Raw genomic sequence first — 22,270 nt, 5'->3', positions numbered from 1 at the left:
AAATAATTATAAAAGAAAGATAATCCTTATTGTAAAGCAGTTTTACGTAAGGAATTTGTGCGCACCTTTGGGTGTGGCCAAAGATTCTCTTAACAGGTGCGTGCGCCCTGCATGAACCCATCACACTTGATAAAGAGGTGTAGAGTGCTAACAACTGGGAAACTATCGCTTAATTTACTAAAACACATTTTGAAGTCATCGGTATTTTTGTTTTGTTTTTTGGTTGAATTTTGATTTTATAGTACATACGTGAACAGCGCAGATACCGCTACAACACAGCCATTGGCGGTCATTGTCAGATAAGTAGCCTACATTTTACAAATCACCACTCTCTAAGAATCATATATTTTAGCTTATCGCTAAAAGTGAAACTGTAATTAATGGATCGTTTTAAGTTGGTTCTGCAGTATTTCCAGTCAAATTCCGAGTCCATCTCCAATGGTATCTGTATAATATTGTCCTTGATAAGCGTCAAGCTATACACAAGTTTTGATTTCAATTGCCCCTGTTTGCCGCAATACAACAAGATGTACGCAATGGGGGTCATGTTCGTACCGCCAATTATATTGTTCTGTTTGGGAGTATTAGTTAATCGTCATACAGGGGTGTTGATGGAAGAATGGGTCAGACCCATTGGGAAGAGGACAAAGAATCCGGCAGTGGTTAAGTACGTTTTTATTTATTTATTTATTTATTTATTATGTAAAGTAGCAGCAATTAAAATAAACTTTCATATTGATTATAATAGATATATTATTTTATCATTAAATGTTTGTAAGCATGATCGCAACCTTGAAAAAAGTATTCTAGAGACTTGCATTGATTCATTGAAAATCATTCAGATTCTCTCTCTTCTCTCAGATTTCTGCTTTCATCAATGTTACAACGGGCCCTTCTGGCTCCCATGGTCTGGATCCTAATGACACTCCTGGATGGAAAATGTTTAATCTGCGCGTTCAGTATGAATGTTGACCCCAAACATTTTACTGGCATCCCCAACAGCACTGGCCTGGAACTGATAAAGATCATGGCTAAGGTGCCCTGCAAAGAAGATGTTATCTTCAAGAACAGCAGTTTTCGGAAAGCTGTGTCACGATATGTGCGTTGTTACTCCCAAGTGAGTGGGTTTTCTCAAAGCCATTAGATTGTTTCTGTGCTTACATAGCCTTTAGTCAACAAACGTACTTCAATGTCATTTTTGACTTGTTAGCTGCTTTGCATTTTGAGCTGTACAAAGTTCATAGGAACAGACCTTTAGAAAATCTCTGGGTTGTTAAAATCCTATTCAGGTCTTTTTGCAGATTGACATGGTTGTCATGCTTTGCATAACCAGGTGATTCATGAATCATCTATTATTCTTCTGTCATTTTTCTTCTTCTCTAAGGCAATAGGCTGGTCAGTCCTTCTCATCCTTATTTTTTTGGGTGCTGTGGGTCGAATCACGAAGCCTTGCTTCAATCACGCCACTTTCCTGCAGACCCGTTACTGGAGCAATTACCTGGACATGGAGCAGAAACTCTTTGATGAGACCTGTGTCCTCCATGCCAGAGACTTTGCCAGAAAATGTGTGCTGCAGTTCTTTGAGAGCATGCGAGAAGATTCCACTCTGAGACTGCCCCTCTCGAGTGCACTCGGACCTGGCACAATGCAGAAGGAATATGAAGAGGAAGAAGAAGAGCGTCTGCATGGTATAACGAGACACGATCAAGTGGATAATTTGCTACAAACCTGGTACCAGTGCAAACCAGAACTGAATGTGACCAGGATGGCCTATAAACCCAAAGTGTGCATCACTTGGGAAGATCGCAATGGAAAAGCATTATTCTCTGAAGTGTGAAACTGAGAAGCACAAATCTTCTCTGAACTTTAGATTTATGCTATAATAATGCTCAAAAATGTTGATAACTCTTTGAATTGTAATGTTCTGAGATGTTTGTATCAAATTATTGTCAATTTAGTAACCCCTGTGTTAACCAACTTATAGAGCTTGGAGGCTGGTGCATTTGACTTTGCTGGAATTGGTTTTGTGTAATTTTGCATGTCTCCTTCCACACACATTACACAACAAACGCATGGCTCAAATGCAAATGACTGCCGAACCTAGTCAGCACCTGAAAAACTAATAGGCCTTTTATATATTAAATAACATAGAATATGGAATTAATGAATAATGTTGATATTTTCTGTATGTTGTTTATGAGTTTAGCAGCATGGCAGGTAAACCGTTGTCAGAATGCCTTTTTTTGTAACCATTTAAAACCAAAAAAAGCCCATGTCCTTGCCTGGAAATATATACTTTCGCCTTCAATGCACATTTTGAGTAGTGAAGTTTTATTTTGTCGTAATTAAACAAATTATTTGGTATGTAATCATTAACTTAAGCAATGGACCATGTAAGGGTGAATAGTTCAGAGAGGAGGGGCCAGTCACTGACGCGCATACAAGCACAGGGCGACCGGACGAAATGTCACCACTTACTGCTTAACTTTGCTCGAGTAGTTTCTTTCTGACAAGATCATATTGTAGGTAAGTCTATTACACTTAAAATGTTATGCTTTATTTCTAACTAACTGTCGCACTAATAATTCTACAAACTAATCTTCTACTCCACACTTAAAGGTGAACTTTTCAAAATGGATAAGTTTCGGATTATGGTCCAGTTCTTGCAAGCCAATCAAGAGTCCTTCATGAATGGCATCTGTGGGATAATGGCTCTGGCAAGAGCTCAAATGTATTCCTCTTTTGAGTTCACCTGTCCTTGCCTCCCCGACTACAATTACGCGTATGGAATCGGCATTCTCGTTGTTCCGCCGATATGGTTCTTCTTACTTGGATATGTGCTTAACAACAACATATCAGTGTTAACCGAAGAATAGAAGAGACCAGTTGGAAAGCGCAGGAAAGATCCGTCGGTTTTACGATACATGTTTAGCTCCATGACGCAGCGCGCTCTCATCGCCCCGGCTGTGTGGATAGCTGTGACTTTAATGGATGGAAAGAGTTTTCTGTGCGCTTACAGCACCACGATAGATGTATCAGAGTTCATTAACCAGAGCTATCGAATTTTATCCAAAAAGGAGCTCCTCAAATTACAAGGAAAGATTCCATGTAAAGACGTGTTTGATGAGCATGAGATCATCTCTCAAGAAGCAGCCACGAGGTATATTCGCTGTTTGTCACAGGTAATGGCATGATTCCTTAACTTCACCTACATGGGTCAAAGATGGCATGCTCATTTTTTTGTCTGGAGCTATTTAGTTTAATCAAACATGCATAATACACGAATTTCAAACAAAACAATTCCATGAATACACATATTTAACCCTTAAATGCATGGGAATTTCTCGAAACAATCTTACATTTTCGGGTCTTTAGAGACAATTATATCTATCACAAATGGATCCACAAAATGCCCAGATATTTTTTTTTGTAATATATTTTGATGGTTTATTGTTCATATATCAAAGAGAAAATGCAACAAAACAGGACAAATCTAGAACAGTATTCATTACTTTCGCACTGAAATTTCATGAGATGCATCTGCGGCTGTCAAACATATATTGAGCTACACATAACACAAAAGATTCACATGTATTTTCTCAGGCACTTACTGAGTCTAATTAGAAGCACAACTTACATCATTTCAGAAGTATGCCCAAAACGACAGTAGTCATATCACATAGTTCATGTGTTGTACTTGCTATAGTTTACTTCAATGTTGTTTCTTCATTAAATAGCAATGTAAAATATAAGTCAAGTTTGTAAGTGACTGACTTGATTTACATTTGGCATTTGAGGAAGAAAACCACCCTGAGTAAGAAATAACATGTATAATAGGAATGTATGAGCATATGAATACTGATAAATCTGTTGTTGTTAATTAATTGTTGCACAGAAAATCAATGTAATATAGTATTTATTTGTATGAATATAGTACTAATTCCACTTGTAATAAAAAACAAGTAGAAATCCTGTAATAGTAAACACACACACACACATATACATATGAATGAAATAATCATAAAACTATAATTTATGAAAGTGCCAAAAAAAATAAATAAATAAAAATAAACTCCACATTCTTACTGTAACGGTTACACTGTCTTGTTTCACTGTTCCCTCTTGTTTACCATTTTCGTCACTTTTTGCATTCCTTAGTTTTCACTTTTGTCCCTTATGTAACTCCATAGTCTCTTTGTTAGCGTTCGTGTTTTCCGTCATTGTTTTCACCTGTCCCTCGTTAACTTGCCACTTGCCTTTGTTTCTTCCCTCGTTATCTTGTTTGGTGTTCTGTTTGTTCATTGGCCCCTTAGTTCTATGTTCATGTATATATATCCTGGTTTTTGGTTTAGTCCCTGTCTTTCGTTGATTGTGTGTGAACGTCAATGTTATCGTGGTATGTTCGCTGCTCTTGTTCCTCGGGTAACCTGTGTTCGTTCGTTCGTTCGTTCGTTCGAGGTCTCCCTTCATGGATGTTTTCCCTGCTATGTGTTAGCTTGTGTTTGAGTTACGTTTTCCCATCGTGGACTTTTGCTTTGTGTTTATTTATTTTGTTATTTACAATAAAACCGCAACTGGATCCTAATCACCTGTCTGCCTTCCCCTGTTTCCACACCACAACACTTACATATAGGGTCCCTAATAACCCTATACATTTTTTGTACTTAAACCACTATAAAAAAAAAATAAAAAATACAATTGTGTGTTACACTATTTATAAGAGAGAGATTGAGGACACGATGTCTGGGCAGAACTCAAAAAATGGATGAGGTACAGAGGTGGAATGAGGTCCTGGGTCAATGGACATATCATTTCTGACTTCAAAGTAATTTTTATGTTTTTAAAGTAAAACATATCTAAATGGTTTAACTATCTAGAGTTAGTAAAAAAAAAAGAAAAAGAAAAACATTTTGTTAAAAGCTGAAATTTTACACACACATACACACAAACTGGCATTATGTTGGAATAATCCTTTATTTATATTAAAAGCAGTGAAACAATTTTGTTTAAAAATATGATTGATATAAAAAAAACTTTGTCCAACAAATCAAAGTCAGGTGGTGTAAGCACCAAGCAGGTAGGTAAAAAAGGAAAGTATTTGTTAAACCACTTGGCATTTATTTAAGTCATTAAATCAAGTTTTTGTAGAAAATGCTACAAATGTTTTTCAAAAATCTGTGAAACCAACCAGCAGATGTATCTAAAAAGATCTCTAATTTAAATAATCCCAGACAACCTTATTTGTCAATGACCAGTTCATATAAAGCATTTACCTGAACATCCTTACCAGTTTTCAATTTCTCATTTGAAAGTCATTTTTGTATCATGTCCTGTGGTGTAAACGTCCAATCAAAGTCTCATTAAAAGCTGACATTTAAAAATTTAAATAAATTGTTGATATGAGTAATGCAGAATAATCTTTTATTATTAATTAAAAATATAAAATAAAAAATAAGCAGTGAAACCATATAAAATAATTTTAAATTATTATAAATAATTTCATATCCTTTGGTCCACCAAATCAAAGTCAGGTGGTGCAAACACAGGACTTACAGTTAAAAAAAAAATGGACAATGTATTACATTTCTAAGAACTTTTAAAAAGATTTCTAATTTCTGTTATCTTGGACCATTTTTTCAACAAACCACTTATATGGCCTATACTGCATGCATAATAAATCTTTTGTAATGTTATTTCTTCTTTAGGCCTTTGGATGGACTTTTCTAATGATCATAACTTTGGCAGCATTCTTGATAAGGGCAATCAGACCTTGCTTCACACAAGCCGCTTTCCTTAAAACTAAATATTGGTCGCACTACATCGATACAGAGCGCAAATTATTCGACGAAACATGCAAAGAACACGCCAAGAGCTTCGCCAAGGTCTGCATACTGCAATACTTCGAGAGCATCAGTGGTGAAATTGTTTCAGACTTGCAACTTCCTGAAAAGAAAGGAAAAAGAGACAAAGATGACGACGGAGAAAAACAGAAAAGTGACGAGGAGAAGATTCTTGGGATCCATAAAGAAGAAGACATGAATAAAGTCCTGTGGAACTGGCATGACTGTAAACCCGCGCTATTGCTAAGTAAACAAGCCCAAGAAGCAAATGGGCATGCGCATTCGGTTACGGACGGCTTTTCGAGTAAGTACAACACTCAGATACATATGAAAAAAAACAGCTGTGGCATACTACTCAAAAGTCTGACGTTTTTGTATAATTTGTTTATTTGTTTATATATATATATATAAAATTAATTTTTAATAAATTTATTTATTTTAAATGTTATGAAGTGCAATATCAGTAGGTTACTGACTGTAGATCATAGGCTATATTTCTAATTATTGACTTTTTAAATTAACCTCCTGAGACCATTCATATGAACAACATATGTTTATTAATATATGAGACCATAATTATCAATTTTAAAGCCCAAGTTTGTATCTTAAAGGGTTAATAATAGGCTTTATAATAATAATAAAAAACATAATAATATCCTATATAATAATAATAATAATACTTTGATCAATGTTTTTAAAACTTTATTAATGTTGCTTGTGCACCAAACCAAATAATGATGGCAATCCTAAATATTTTGTTTGTTTGTTTACGGGAGGTTACCTATACTATTGAACAATACAAATGATGGCAACCTTTTAATATAGGATAATTATAAACATTTTAAGACTTGTTATTATGATATTTTTATTATTGTTTTGCAAGTCAGATCATTCTCAGTGTTTTAAAATTAGCCCAGCCTGTTTTTGGTTAAATGCTCATTGGTTCCACTGGGGCTGAAACCAGATTCTAGTTCCTGCCGATGAATCATCGCTGTATTCACACAACAGACTGACTGACCGACCGAAGGAAGGATCTCACTTCTTCACCACAACATTAGAGAAACTACCGCAAACTGGATTTGTTTAATGACTTTTCTGCAATCTGCTTTTGTTGTACATATTTGTTTTTAACTTTGTAGGCGTTCAGTGAGACCATTTGTACCTTCAAGCAAAGGAATGTAAGTCTTCATTTTAACAACAGTTTTCAGTAACTATATTAGGCTCAGAGTGGCACACTGAACTTGTTGTAACTTGACTCAAAGAGTCTCTTTTCTCCATGAATTTGTCTTTGAATTGAATGTGTTTTTCATTACACTCAGACTGATACAAATGCATAATGCTCCATGTGTGCATTTCTCTGTTTATTTAGAATTTGTATGCTTGCAATTAAACTGTTTCTGTTTTGCCCCTATTTTTCTTTATAACAGTGTCATTAAATCAAAAAGCACTCATTCACACCTTTCTCTTTGTCAGTGTTTTTGGTTTAATTTACAGAGAGGGAGCTCAGAAGAACTCACTGTAAATCACTGTCAACGGAAAGAGAGGGAGAATCAAAACTATTGCAGGATAGAATGGCGTCAGTTGTCTCAGAATATTTCAAATTTATTGCACTCTTCTTCAAGAGCAAAGATGTCATGATCTTCAATGGCCTAATAGGTCTAGGGACAGTGGCCGGTCAGACAGCATACAACATTTTTGCTTTTAACTGTCCCTGTTCACCACAGAAGAATTACCTTTACGGCTTGGCTGCAATTGGTGTACCAGCTCTGGCTCTCTTTATCGTTGGGGTGATGCTGAATCAAAATACCTGGGACATTGTGTCAGAGTGCCGCACCAGAAAATGCCGGAAATTCTCACTGACTGCTGCCTTTGCTCTACTAGGCTCCGTTGTGGGAAGAGCAGTGGTCGCCCCAATCACCTGGACTGTGATTTCCCTCCTGAGAGGGGAGGCATATGTCTGTGCCTTAAGTGAGTTTATAGACCCCTCTTCTTTGGACAAATTCCCTCCAACTACACAGGCCCCAGAAATCATGTCCCGGTTTCCATGTAAGGATTTACCTGCTCCACTGATGGTTTATTCTGGAGAGGTTGAACGCCAGTTAAAGTATGAATCCCAGGTATTACCACTTTGTATATTTTTTAAAGGAATAGTTCACTCAAAAATGAAAATTCTGCTATTATTTACTCACCCTAAGCTCGATCATCCAAACCCATATTCTTTCTTCCATGGAACACAAAAGATACATTTATGCCTACTAAATTTGACTTCACAGGGTTTATTTGCCACAATGCAAGTGAATAGTGAAGAAAAAGAAAAAAACAGTAAACGTAAACAATACGACACATGACTATATAAGTCTTCTGAAGTTATAAGCTCACTTTGTGTAATGAACAGAATGAAATTTAAGTTGTTATTCACTCTCAAATCAAGTAAAATTATTAATAAAGCACTAAAGTGACATTTGGTCATGAGAATGAGGTTTGATATTATCAATGTACCTGTCATTTAATGTAAGTGCTTTATTTATGATTTGATTTGAGAGTAAATAACGACTTCAATTGGAATATAGTGCATGTGTCATGTTGATTACTTTTACTGTGGTTTTACGGTGCAATTTTTTTTTTTGAGCTTGACAGATTGGAGTTACTATTCACTTGAATTATGGCAAATAAATAGTGTAAAGGCTTTTTTTATCATTTACATTTTGTGTTCAGTGGAAGAAAGAGAGTAATTTGGGTTTGTAGCAATATCATGGTAAATAATGACAACATTTAAATTTGTGAGTAAACGTATCCTATAATTCAATGAATTGGGTATCTACCAGTGGCGAATTCACAGAGCTAGCAAAGCCTTCTCTGCTGGCCTAACATGCCAAATAAATACATATTTTTCATCCTTTCATTCTCAGTCACCTTTTATGTATTTTTAATCACTTTCCACTCTTAATTAATCTACAAACAAACAGAGAAAAACAAAAAGTTTATCCAGTCAGAATGTATTCCTTGATGCTTACAAGCAAAGTGTGACAACTGTTTCACAAATTGCATGCCCGAAGCAGAGCGTGAGTTTGAGCTCCACCCCCTCAGGCCTTCAGAATTTCCACAGAATTCCTCAACAGTGCAAATGAATGAGCAACTAAAGTCAGATTGTCAGATTCATCAGCCAATCAGATTGATTTATTTGTTCTTGGTGGGTGTGATCTTTAGGATATGTCCCGGTTGAGGCCTTCTAGCAGGGCTTGAGTGACGCAATCACGCTTTAAGTGATTTCAAGAGCGAAAAGCGCAAGATCTTGTTGATGAGTCGGCTGTCATCACTGCCACATCACCATTGAGAAAGAGATCCTTATGGATTTAAAAACACAAAATGTTCTGCATGACTGTATGATTGCTTAATTTATTAAACAGGAAAGGAGGACTGGTTTTCACTTCAAGTAAATTGGTACTTGAAACTGCTTTTGGCATTGTTATAGCAACATCAGGAATTTTCTAAGTGTAAATTAGGATGCTTGAACATTCAGTGTCGGATGAAGTTTTGAAAATTAGTGCTGTGTTCATTCAACACGGAAAGTCAGATTTTACAACGTCCTACTAGGAAAAGTGCAATGGAATGCATCTATAAGTCAGAATTACAACTTGTAGGCTCGTGCAGAAATTCTCATCTCCGATTTCGCTGAGATGCAGGTGCATGATGACACAGAAACTTGTCGACACTCGGGGAGATATACAAGTGATAAACATTCACTTATTAAGTAAAATACGTTTGTTTCCACATTATATTAAAGCTTGTTTAACAAACACCTGCAGAAACGGGTGTATAAAATATTATAATCTCTTTTGATAATTGTAAACCTGAAGCACAAATGCTAGCGCTGCAGCATTGTTTATCATTTGGGTTGCTAGGAGACATTTCTAATGAGAGTCAAACTCCTGCTAAGATAATGGGAGTGTTGCAGTTCCGAATATCGGGGAATGGAATGCATTTATGGTCGGAGATATCAAGTAGGAATATCCCACATCCAACTTGAATGAAACGCAGCATAACCGTGTACCCTGATGGAACTAAATTTATTTCAAGCAACATTTAAATCGCAAATATTATTAGATAAATTTTTTCCAGGTATTATAGACCTCGTTTGTAGATTCATATGAAAAATTATAATTTTTGACATTCATTTCACAAAACTTGTGACTGTCATGCTTGCAGTCAGGCTTGTTTGAGCATTAAGTGTCATTTCAAGTTCTGGCTTTTGCGCGTGGACGTGTTTTTAAAATGTCAATTGGTATTATTAGTTAGCTGCGACATAATGTAAGATGCCTAAAGGCATAGGGTGTGTTATTCATTGTGAAACTGTGTTTCCTTAATGACATGAATCACACTGAGGGCTTGGACTTTAAATGCGCGAACCGCCACTGGTAATTACATACGTGTCTTTAGACTCAATAACACAATAAACATTTTGTTTTTCATCTCTTCTCTAGCTGTTAGGCTGGCTACTGGTAGGCCTTATCTCCCTCTGCCTCTTTTTGCTCCTCTGCTTGAAAAACTGCTGCTCTCCTCTGGGCTATCGTCAGGAGGCATACTGGGACCAGTACCGTTCCAATGAACAAGCTCTTTTCCAGCGTACTGCTGAGCTACATGCTAAAATCCATGCTGCTGAGTGCGTGAAGAGCTTCTTTGGATTTGTTGCCTTGGAAAATCAGGAAAAGGAGCTTATAGCTGACTGTAAGGATGCTAAGACCGCCATTCCCAGGCTGGAGTGGAACCGTATCACAGGGGTTTACATGTACAGAGAGAACAATAACACTCCCATGTACAGCCGCTTAGACAAATGGGCCATGTACGAAAAGGACAACAGCTGTTTGGCAATTGAAAACTAAATTAACAAGTTTGGCACATTGTTGTGCTCTATCTTTGGTAGTCATGTAATGAATTCTGCATCTCGCATTTGTTATCTGTTCTTGCATGGCAAATATGCGCTGACATGCTAGTGAATGAATGATGTTGTTTTGTCATTGAAAGCTGTAATTCAGATTTTTAAGTTACTATACATTTTTATTTTCTGCATAATGTGTGGTCTGTTAGATTCACTGATGTTATAATAAGTAAAACTTTTAGAGTTTTAGAGTTTTTGGAGACTGTTTGGTAGCTCAAATTGTCATGTTATGATAACACACTATACAAACTCTGTGGCATTTCATGATGTACTCTCAGGTTGAGGTTGCGTCAACCTCTTGTTATCCTTTATGCATTAAAGTGCATCTGACAAATTAGTGTCTAATGAATGATTAATGAATGAATTATAATGTATACACACCCAAACCACTGGCGACCTGTCCAGGGTGTCCCCCGCCTTTCGCCCAATGTTAGCTGGGATAGGCTCCAGCCCCCCGCGACCCTGTACACAGGATAAGCGGTTGACGATGGATGGATGGATGGATGGATGGACACACCCAAACCATAATCTTTGTTATTAAGAAACACCCAAAGTAACACAGGTTGATTTTTTCCAGTCTGCTCAGAATTTTAACCTGATCTTTGAACATTTATTTATTTATTCAATTACTATTATTTATTTTGAGAGAGAGAAATAATGTGACCCACATATAGAATCGTAGGCGAGAACGGTTCGGCAATGTTATTTATTCACTGTAACATTAGTGATATTTAACTAAGGTATTCTATTCTATCTCTTGTCTCTCACTTTTTCTTTTGTCTCCATCATATCTTTGCTTATGTTTTTGTGAAAGCAGGCCAAGCAAATTGAATCAACACCTCACTGCCCAAAACGAATGGCTCAATAAATCTGATGACTAAAACTCGATTAGGGTACAACGGGGCTAAAGGCTAATCATTTTTTAAATCTTGAAAATGTATGTAGCTAATGAAAATCCCTTAAATTATGTACTTTATTTTGATAAAAATGTATTATTTGTCATCAGGTTCCAGGTGATTGAATCAAAAGTTTTTAATAGCTCTCCAATAAGTGAAAGGATGGTATTTGGGCAAAAAGCCCACCTGTTGCAGGGGTTAAAGGCCCCGATAAAACACATTGTTTTTCTTAAGTTTGATGGATAGATTTGTTATAAAAAAAAATTGACTGATCCAATTACAATGGAGATTAAATTGTTTAAACTTTAAAGAATACTTGAGATGTTATGAAAGGTCAAATGTGGTTTAAATTAACATGAAACAGTTAAACACTTTTCTTAATAGATATTTTGAATAAGTATCTTAATTTGTTACTCTAAAAAGTTGAAAGTTGAAAAATGTTGCCCTATAACTATTGTCTAAATATTTACACAATATAACTTTAACCTGGGGGCCTTTTACCCCAAGTGTTGGGCCTTTTAACCCAAGTGTGGGATAAAAGGCCCCCTTCGCCCTCATTTTTTATTTGTTTTTATCAAAACAACCTTCCTGTAAAAACTCTAAGTTCGGAGATGGAAGGGAGGAGATGGAGAGCAATGATGCAGTCAACTAAGGCTTTTTATTTCTCTGCCAACCATCTGCATGCACTCTTCTCAGAGCTTTTCTCAGTTCGATCAGATCAGTGTCACGCAAACTTTGTCAGCATAAGCTTCTTCGAGACTCCAGCTACAGTATGTAAAAAAGTCAATATAAACTCTTCAGCTTCACAATAAACATTTAACGGTGTCCACCAAAGCTTGGTGAGTACCCCCCTTGATTCTTACCGGTATTAGGTACGCTCCGGCTCGGTCGGGGGCAGCCTGCGGGGCATCTGGGATCCGGACCACTGTCCCCAGCTCCATCACAGGACATTGATCCCGGAAGTGCCTGCAACTCCATCAGACCAGCCCAGACGTCACGCCCACACCTGCGTCGGCACCTGAGGGGGAGAGCGACGGGGCACCGTAGAGACGAGGGGGGTTGCCACCACCTTGCATGGGGAACTGGCAGCCATAGCGGAGCTCCTTGCTTCCTGGCGGCAGGAACGGGCCCTGGGGTTTGAGCAGAGTGAGAGGGGAGTGGGGAACACACAGAGGGAGGGGGAAGAGGGAGAGAGAGAACAGGGCTTTCTGCCCTCAGGTACGCCGCCATATGGTCCTCCACCAGCTAGACAGCTTCCTCCAGAGATGCCGGGCGGTGGCACTGGACCCACTCTGCCTTTCCCTTTGGCAGACGAAGGATTAGCTGCTCCAGTACCACCTGATCGACTACTCGCCAGCAGCCATTTCCAGCACCCGTCTCGGAGCCGTTGGGAGAAGGCAAAAGAGCTGCTGGTACTGCTCCGGATTCCGACCCACCCACTGTAGCATGGCCTTTTCCAGGTCGGCATAGGCCAGGAGGTTAGCTGCCGGCAGTTGTTGAGCAGCAAGCTGGGCTTCTCCTGACAAGAGCGGAAGGAGCCGGCCGCCCACTGGTCACGCGGCCAGCTCCAAATCTCAGAGCTGCGCTCGAACAGATTGAGGAAAGCCTCCACGTCATCTTCTGCCCCATCTTCAGGAGCGTGGGTGGGGGCAGAGGGCTGTGGTTTTCCGGGGTTGTCCGGGGTTTTCCGACGACATCCAGGACAAAACCTATCCTTTGGATCTCCCTCCATGCTTCGACGATTTGGTGGATCTGGTCATCTGATCACAGACCGACGCAGAGCCCATAAACTCGGATCTCGCACAAGGAGATAAATATTACACCTCGTTCATGGATTATGCTTTTATTGTGCCCAGTCTGGTCATTTCTCCACTTCCTATCCGGTTAAAAGACATTTCGTCAGGAGTATGGAGGTTACTGGCAAGCACAACACCCTTGGACAAAGCCTCAGGATTACACACACTGCAGTATGGATCTACCAGTCACACGGTCTTAGCCCTAGTGGATTCTGGATCCGAAGGAAACTTTATGGACATCAACTTGGATCCGAATGGCAGGTTCCTATGGTCCAGTTAGATGAAACTATCACCACCCACACCCACATTGGCATGCCCCTGTCCGTCACCCAGTCCACAAAGCCAGTCACCTTCATCTCTGGAAATCATATGGAGCACCTGTCATTTTACATGATCCAATCTCCATCGGCACCAGTAGTGTTGGGGCATCCTTGGTTGGTAACGCACAACCCACATATAGACTGTCAACCAACACTGTCCTTGCTTGGAGTCCGGTTTGTCACACTGTTTTAACTCTGCTGTCTCCACTGTCCAGTCTTGCCACATTCATGGGGGGGTTGTTCTGTTTGCTTTGTTATTTGTCTTCCTCATGTTTCTCAGGCTGGTCAATGCCGATCATGCCACTGATTAGCACCTGGTTCTCGGCTGATTCACTCCCTACTTAATCCCCTCGTTGAGTCAGTATCTTTGATAGATTGTATCTTTGATAGATTGCTGCTTACTTGGTCCTGTCTTGTGTATTTGTGTGGTTGCCATCCAGTTTGTTGTACGCTTGTTCTCAGCGCTCACAAATCTTCAACGGAGGATTCCTCGTCTCTGCCCGTGTGTCAGGAGAGTGACTGCCTTCCAGTCTGCTGTGAGATTGTTCCCTGCACCTCACTACGCTTCAACAGAGGATTTCTCTGCTCCTGACTACCACAACGCACACACTCATCAACAAACACACTGTGCGGCCATGGCGCGCACGCATCCACTAACTTCTCCCCCACTACTGCAGCCAGTGCCGGAATCTTCATTCTTCGCCAGCACAGTTGAAGTAGATATTTATTGTTAATAAATCCTTTAAACTGTTTCTCTGCTCTTGGGTCTCTTTGTCTCGGTCTTTCTCTGTGACACTATCAAGATCACTGGTGTAACAGCTTTTATCACATCCTAAGTGTTTTCTAATCAATGTAGGGGTTGCTATCAAAATATACACAGAGATCTATTATATTCTGTTCTATTCTATTCTCCCTTTTCCTCTTACTATTTTCCCTTCGGTGTCTCTGTGTTTGTTTTAGTGACAGTTAGCCAAGCATTGTGAATTTTCTAAATCACTGGCATCACAGCTTTTATGACATGCTCAATTTCTGCTTTATGTTGATGTTGCTATCATAATATCCTTAGAGATCTTTTCTATTTCTATTAAATTCTGACTCTTGCTCTGTATCACTCTATTTCCCCTCTGCCATCTCTTTGTTTATGTTTTTTTTTTTTGACAGTCAGCCAAGTAAAATGTATTAACTGTCATTCCACAAAACAAACTGCTTAATAAATCTGTCAACTAATTCTGCATAATTCTCAAGCTCATTGGTGTCATAGCTTTAAGCTCATACTCAATTTTTATGTTGGGGTTGCTATAAGAATATCCCCAAGAGTTCTATTCTATTCATTTTTATTCTATTCTACTCTCCTTCTTGCTCTCATTTTATCACTCTGTTGTCCCTTTGTTTATGTTTTATGAGCACCAGCCAAGCAAACTGAATCAACCCTCATTCCCCTCCCGACCCTGTCTCACACAGAGCAAGACTCAGCCTGCCCGTCTGCTTGCTTGGCCACTGTCACCTCTTAATAGCCTTCAGATGGAGAGGAGTAAGAAAAAAGGAGAGAAAACAGACGATAGAGAGGGAGAGGGGGAGAGTAAGGGAGAAGGAAAAAAAGGAGTGAACGGGGAGGAGCAAGGAGGGGGCGGGTGAAAGTAGAGCTGTGATCCAGACAGCAAATCACATGAGCAGGGATCTGTTTACAAACTGAGCTGGAGAGAAGTCATCGGCACCATTACGTGGAGGCAGGGCTGGTGGATAAGGCAACAGGATACACATACAGTAGGAAGCTCATCACTTTGTCTGGAGAACACATTTTATGTCCTTTGTATTTTCAAAGTAGAGAGACCAGACCAGATGGCGTGAGGAAGAGAAACACTCCGATGCCTCTCACAGCTTGAATGGGGTGCATTCACAACGGCTGTATGCCACAGCTCTTCCTCTCCTTTGTTACCAGGGAAAACGCTTGATTGTAACGTGAGGGTGATAATCTTGAGGGAGACATAGGAAAGCAAGAAGACTAGAGGGAAGTGGCTGAAAGCAGCAGAGGAAGCGGTGAGCCTTGTGACAATGTTTTGAAGATAGACGAAGAAAACTGTGACACCCTGTACTGTATGTTTTTATCCCAAAGAATTCTCACCCTTTCATTATTGTCACCCTACAAGAGAGGTAGGAAATAAAAAAGGCCAGTGACAACAACTTCACCTCGTGCAGTGGTAGATGGTGATCCATTGCTTATGTGAAAGACTGCCAATTTTTCATATACTGTGCTGCACACTGCTGTAGGCATTGAAATCTGGAATTTATTTTAAATCATGACGCTGGAGAAACGATCAGAAAGTCAAAGCATGGCAGCACAAAACATTTTAGATACAGAGGAGTAGGTGTTGATATCTGCAACTGTGTTGACACAGGTCTCAACAATGACTGACTTGTCTTTGTGAATGTTTCAACACAAAGAAAACTAAATCGCCCTGCCTCCATGCATATGCAAGCGAGGAGCTGGTGGGTGACTGTAATGTGTTAACCAGAGGCGCTGAAGATTTTTGTAGTAGGAGTTTTTGGGAGTATAAAGCTCAAATTATTTGTCTGGTTTTGAGTGAGTGGATCAGCCCACTCCTTTGGCCCATTTAAAAAAATTCTTTGGACACAATTTACTGGATCATTTGGCATAATCTAGCACTTGATTTCCTGAATCCCATCCAACGGTCAGTATGAATCATACCCCCCATAGTTTGAATGAATCATCCAGTGATTTGGGTGCATAATCTGGATTGTTCCATAAACCATGTATTATTCACAGTCTTCCACCCTCCTACTGGTTTTCTATCAATGTTTAACCAAAATACTCCTATCACTACCACCCACTCCTTCGCATGAACAGTCAATCCTCCTTACCTTTCTTCTGTTTGCCACACTCTCTTATATGACCTGAACATGCTAAACGGATACAGACACATTGCATATGCATCTGTCCTTGTCAACATTGTCTCGTTTTTGGCAGCAATCAACCCCTATAAGGTGTTTTCCCCAAATGGTGCTTCCAGCCTGGCTTGGTGAAGCCTTCATTGGACATTTTCTTTGCCATCCACTCTATCCCTCAAAGATAAACCAGATGGTGGCTTTATGGCAGAAAGGGTGCACCACTAATATTTGCCTTCATGCTTCACTCATTTTGCCAAATGCTCTCCTTTGAAAACACAAATCACACTCAAAAAAATACTTTCAAGATTTACACATTTTGAATAGATAACAAAATTTCCATAAAATTTAATTCAGTCTTAACCAAAATTAACCTAAAAAACCTAAGATATTTTTAGTTTTATTAATTTAATTATGTTAAAGGAATATTCCGGGTTCATTGCAAGTTAAGCTCAATTGACACTATTTGGTCATAATGTTGATTACTACAAAAATGTATTTAGACTCCTCCCTCCTTTTCTTAAAAACAAAAATCAAGGTTTCAGTGAAGCACTTACAATGGAAGTGAATGGGGCCAATTTTTAAGGCTTAAACAGAAATGTGAAGCATATAATTTAATTGAAGCACTTTAATTCTTCTGTTAAAACTTGTGTATTATTTGAGCTGTAAAGTTGTTTAAATCGTCATTCTTACAGTCATTTTAGGGTTTGTTGACATTACATCGTTATGGAAACGAAATTGTAAAATTGGCTATAATTTACACAGAAAAGGTTAGTAAGTGATTTGATCACACTTAAATCATGTTTACACTCATATCTTTTATGTCTTATTTGAACATTTAACATTTAAAAATGGGCCCTCATCCACTTCCATTGTAAGTGCCTCAATGTAATCTCGATTTAGGAACTAATGGCCCTCAAGTTGCATTTATTCATGTCTGTTGCTTTCGTATTATTTCTTAAACCTATGGAATTAAGCAGTTTAAAGGATAGTTCGCCAAAAATTTAAAGTCTGTCATCATTTACTCACTCTTGTGTTGTTCCAAACCTATATGACTTTCTTGCTTCCATGGAACACAAATGGAGATACTAGGCAGAGTGTTAGCCTCAGTCACTTTTCACTGTCTTTGCATCTTTTTCCAATATAATGAAAATAAATCGTGACCGATGCTCTGTTAAATTCTGCAAAAAATCTTTTGTGGTTCATGGAAAAAAGAAAGTCATACATGTTTGGAACAACATGAGGGTAAGTAAATAAAGAGAGAATTTTCCCTTTTGAGTGAACTATCCCTTTAAAATGGTAATATATTTGTATAGTTAAACAGACAGAATCTCTCTCTACAGATTCTGAATATAGAATGCTCTACAGACAAATACTAAATAGATTTTGACTTCTTTATGAACAAAACTGACACTAATAGATTTTGTGATCATAATTTGGTAGTAATCATTGATCATTTTGAGCTGTGGCAGCCTGCTTTCTCAAATTGCTCTCATTCTGCTGTTTATAACTTAAGTACAGAGATAGGCCGTTTTCTTTTTCTACCGTCTACATTCTACAATGGAGAGCTTTTGTCTTGTCATCAAGCAGAGCACAATGCAAATTGTACATCCATTCTGTTATGTTAACTGCATAAACAAACACTGATGTTTGGGTCTATGGTGGTCAGAAAACATTACTACTTTGTCAAATAAATTCGGAGAATATTTATCACAGTAAATAATGAGCCTGAATACAAAAACCATTGTGCTCAGCTGTTGAGCACATCATCCAACACCACTGTGACATCTCTTGTTTTTTAGTTTTAATAGATGTATTACAGTGAAAAGTTCATGCTTCTCAGAGAGGTCCAACAATGAGAGCAGTGTTACATTGAGATGAGAAACACGAGGACAGTCTGCAGGCTCACAGTATGCAATATGCATGCAGGGGCTACTGAGAACCATACACATGAGAATCACAGTGAAGTGTGTTGTCTTTCAAGGGTCTGACAGAAAGGAATACGCCACCCACTCACAAAAAAGATTCATGAGGTATGAACTAGAAAGCAATCTTCATGCTTTTATATGACATTTCAACTGTGTATTCATTTTACTAATAAAAAAGAAGATTCAAACTTTAATGCTAAGCAGTCTTGCGCTCCCATGACTCTCACAATAAACTCTGTCAACAGGGCACTCAACAGGGACTATTGGAGGACTACAAGGTTGAACAAGCAAAGAAATGGCTAGGCAGTTAGAGCTGAAGTATGTAGGGGCCTGGGTAGCTTAGTGAATAAAGGTGCTGACTACAACCCCTGGAGTCACGAGTTAGAATCCAGGGCGTCACACGTGGTAACATCCTCGTGATCCTCAACGCTTCTCGTTGCTGTGCGACTTCAAATTAACGCCTTTTAAGAATCTCGTGAGAATGATGACCTAGACATGACCCTTACTTTCTTCTATCCCAGCTTAATATGCAGAGACTCATTTTTTTTTTCAAAAACTATAAACACTGTGCCTCTGTGGCACTATAAATATTACTGTGTTTGTTTGGAGAAACATGCTTAGACCCTCCCCATAATGTTACACAACCAATGGCATGAGTTTGGGGTGGGACTGTCTGACTGTTTGAACAGCAGACGTGGAGTGTATTCGAAAAGCTGTTTTGAAATCATTTATGATTTTTGCAATTCCGATCAGTTGCAGAAAATACATACTTCAGCTTAAAATACATACATGAAAACCAATCGGCATACATAGATTTTTGCTCATTACCCTATTTTCGAATTGCATGTAAACACCTTAATCACTGTTCTTACCCGCTTGTAACAATAATTGTAATAATAAGTAAATAAGTGTTGTATGCATGCCTGTTTATGTTTTGATGTCAAAAGCAGATTATAACCCAATGATTTCAAGTCTCAAGTAAAGAAATTTTTTTGTGTTGTCTTTTTGTTTTTTTTTAATAAGTAAATGTTTGGTAGTTATCAGCATATTGGTGTGTATATAAACATGCTCAGAATTAATAATTTGTGTTGTATTAGCAGTGCAAGTATTAAAATAAAAAGTCACTGTATTTTGCTGTGATTTCAATAAAGTTTAAGAAAGTACAATGTTTTTATGGACGTGGTATTGTAGTAGTGTCAAATTGTGTTCTACAATTTGTAGACTTTTATAATGCTAATACCATAGTATTCTTTGTATACCAAGATTTTTGTATACCATGGTTTCAAGTACCTTGGAATACCATTTAAATACCTTGGTACATGATTATGGTAATAATTATAACTCTCTCAATAAACTCAGTCCAACAGCCATTTCAGATCAAAACTTGAGTGGCTTTGTTTGTGCTCTTGCAGGATGCCTGTGTGATCCAGACTTACAGATTCCAGACAAGTTCTGCAAAATGTCCACAGATACCAGCGATCGTCTTCCACTCAATGTATATGTCATCATCCTTGGGATAGGCCTCTTCATCTTCATGTTGAGCATGATCTTCTGTTGCTACCTGTTCAGGTAAAAATTATGATAATAAAAAAGTATTATACGTTTTATTACATTTTAAACATATATAACTTGATTAATCTGGCATGTATTGTATGAATTGTAAAAGGTAGTTGCTACTGTGAGAAAAATATTTTTTTTCTTACTCAAATAAGAGTCATAGCTATATGAATGCACCAAGCATTCTTGCTTTTAATTTCACAGATTGAGGCGACAGGGCACACAGGAACAATATGGATATAATGAGGTAATTTCTTTATTTTAAACTTAATAGCTTTTGGAAAAGATGCTGCGAGATTTGGTTATTCTGACGTAAAGACATTAAAAAGCACCCTCTCTCTTATTGTAGGTTGTTTTAAAAGGTCCAGGGAAAAAGCTGAGTCTTCTTGGAGTAAGTAAAGCTGATTCATTGCCTTATGGGCGAATAAAAGTTCTAAATGTTCTGAGAAGAAAACTCTTGACATGTACAGTACAATATTTAATAAAAACAACACCATAATTATACTAAAAACATCCATAAATATTGATTTAATTATTATTTTTTGCTTACAAAAACACAAATTTTCTCTTCAGCAAACCTGTGCCGTTTGCCTGGATGAGTTTCAGAGCAGAGATGAACTCGGGGTTTGCCCTTGTTCACATGCTTTTCATAAGAAGTAAGATCTTTTACTGTCTTGTCACACTGTCCATAATTTACATCATTGTTAAACTGTACATATTTATTGCATTGGTATGCAATATTAAAAAAATTAATTGATAAAATGTGATCATTTTTAATAACAACACTTTACTTTCAAAAACAAATGCAAAGAATGTTGTGATGTGGCATTGTGGGAGGCACATTAACAAGAATGAAAAACTCAGAGGAACCACAAATTAAGCTGTCACAGCAATTTAATTTTAAAGAGGGAATTGGCCTTGAGTTACTGCTGTGAGATTATTCATTTTTGACATATATTCTGCCATTTCAACCAGTCATATTGTGACAGGGTCATAATGCAGCGGTAGATGTGACAGTGCTTGAGTCTATATAAAAAATTGATGCATAATAAACCCCTCTCTAATTTTTTCCTCTTTTCACCTTGTCTCCTGCACAGGTGTTTGGTGAAGTGGCTGGAAATTCGCAGTGTCTGCCCCATGTGCAACAAGTCCATCTGCAGGCTCCAGCCAGATCCTCCACAGGGGGCCGAGGGGCACCAGAACCCCCTGGAAGTGTGACAGAAAAGGTGACATTGATGGTCAGAGAAAAGCAAGCTCTCTCCGAGTGCATCTCACACACCTAACAACAGAGTAAAAAACCACCACACTACTGGAGAGGGTGGAGTATTTCCAAAAAGAATCTACCCCTCTTTACCAATAAACAGATTTCTCCTGGATAGATGGAGGGAGGGAGGGGTTGGGGGTTACCCAGAGGAGCTGGATTGATGTACCGTGTTCTTGGTCATAATGTAGTGTGCAGCGAGATAAATTGATGCTTAGGGCTCAGCAAACAGAAGAAGAGATTTCTACATTGAAAAATATTAAGAATATTCAGATTCAGTTGAGGCCTAGATAGTTGCACAGGACGGATGGCCTGAATAGACACTGCTCAATATATACGCATATAGCTTACATCTAAGAGTGACAGAGGTGACCATTACAAAGGAGTTGTCATTTGTAAAGTTTAGGAATACCATTACAGAATCCAAAGCACTGGCTCAAGCCCTGAACTGAAGAATCTGTGATGTCATACATTTTCACTTTTGCCAACATTTTGACATGTGATCTTATAAATCCATTTGTTAAGAGTTACCTAGGGCATTCAGAGTGCTAAAGGCCGCCTTAAGAACCCACGCTGTCATCCAGAACCATAGGAACTAGATTTGGATGAAACGAAAATTGGGTCATTATTTACATACATCAAGTTATTTAAGGTTGGCTAGTTGTTTTGTACTATTTATGGCTCTCAATAAAATGTTGTGTTTCAGAATCAGATTGAGTTTTATTGCCAAGTGTTCACACATACACAAGGATTTTTTTCGGTGTTCACACAGAACATTACAGAATAATGAGACAGAATATAAAATAAGGTAAGAGTTTAAATAGACATACAA

General features: G+C 38.3%; 3 protein-coding genes and 1 pseudogene across 8 annotated transcripts; all 4 read left to right on the top strand.

The window, feature by feature from the left end:
* Positions 1-140: 140 nt before the first annotated feature.
* calhm3 (calcium homeostasis modulator 3) lies at positions 141-1,838 on the top strand. The gene is made up of 3 exons (XM_052150429.1): positions 141-667; positions 862-1,117; positions 1,385-1,838. The coding sequence occupies exons 1-3, from the start codon at positions 381-383 to the stop codon at positions 1,835-1,837; spliced, it is 996 nt and encodes a 331-aa protein (XP_052006389.1). The 5' UTR covers positions 141-380; the 3' UTR covers position 1,838.
* Positions 1,839-2,633: 795 nt separating this feature from the next.
* On the top strand, positions 2,634-6,251 carry LOC127660294 (calcium homeostasis modulator protein 1-like; annotated as a pseudogene).
* A 618-nt stretch (positions 6,252-6,869) lies between these two features.
* On the top strand, positions 6,870-11,104 carry LOC127660296 (calcium homeostasis modulator protein 2-like). Its single transcript, XM_052150430.1, has 3 exons — positions 6,870-7,018; positions 7,314-7,957; positions 10,322-11,104. The coding sequence occupies exons 2-3, from the start codon at positions 7,412-7,414 to the stop codon at positions 10,718-10,720; spliced, it is 945 nt and encodes a 314-aa protein (XP_052006390.1). The 5' UTR covers positions 6,870-7,018; positions 7,314-7,411; the 3' UTR covers positions 10,721-11,104.
* Positions 11,105-15,479: 4,375 nt separating this feature from the next.
* On the top strand, positions 15,480-21,553 carry si:dkey-51a16.9 (RING finger protein 122). 6 transcript variants are annotated; one of them, XM_052151353.1, is made up of 7 exons: positions 15,480-16,478; positions 18,677-18,725; positions 20,033-20,189; positions 20,382-20,424; positions 20,527-20,568; positions 20,751-20,833; positions 21,275-21,553. In XM_052151353.1, exons 3-7 carry the CDS (start codon positions 20,080-20,082, stop codon positions 21,393-21,395), a joined length of 399 nt encoding a protein of 132 aa, XP_052007313.1. In that variant the 5' UTR covers positions 15,480-16,478; positions 18,677-18,725; positions 20,033-20,079; the 3' UTR covers positions 21,396-21,553. The 6 variants fall into 6 exon arrangements, with proteins under 6 accessions (XP_052007313.1, XP_052007312.1, XP_052007310.1 ...); XM_052151352.1 differs by having other exon boundaries at positions 18,622-18,725; XM_052151350.1 differs by having other exon boundaries at positions 18,495-18,725.
* The last annotated feature ends 717 nt before the right edge of the window (positions 21,554-22,270 follow it).

This window comes from Xyrauchen texanus, chromosome 20, assembly GCF_025860055.1.
Source record: "Xyrauchen texanus isolate HMW12.3.18 chromosome 20, RBS_HiC_50CHRs, whole genome shotgun sequence".
Classification (NCBI taxonomy): Eukaryota; Metazoa; Chordata; class Actinopteri; order Cypriniformes; family Catostomidae; genus Xyrauchen; species Xyrauchen texanus.
This window is presented reverse-complemented; position numbering and strand designations above follow the sequence as displayed.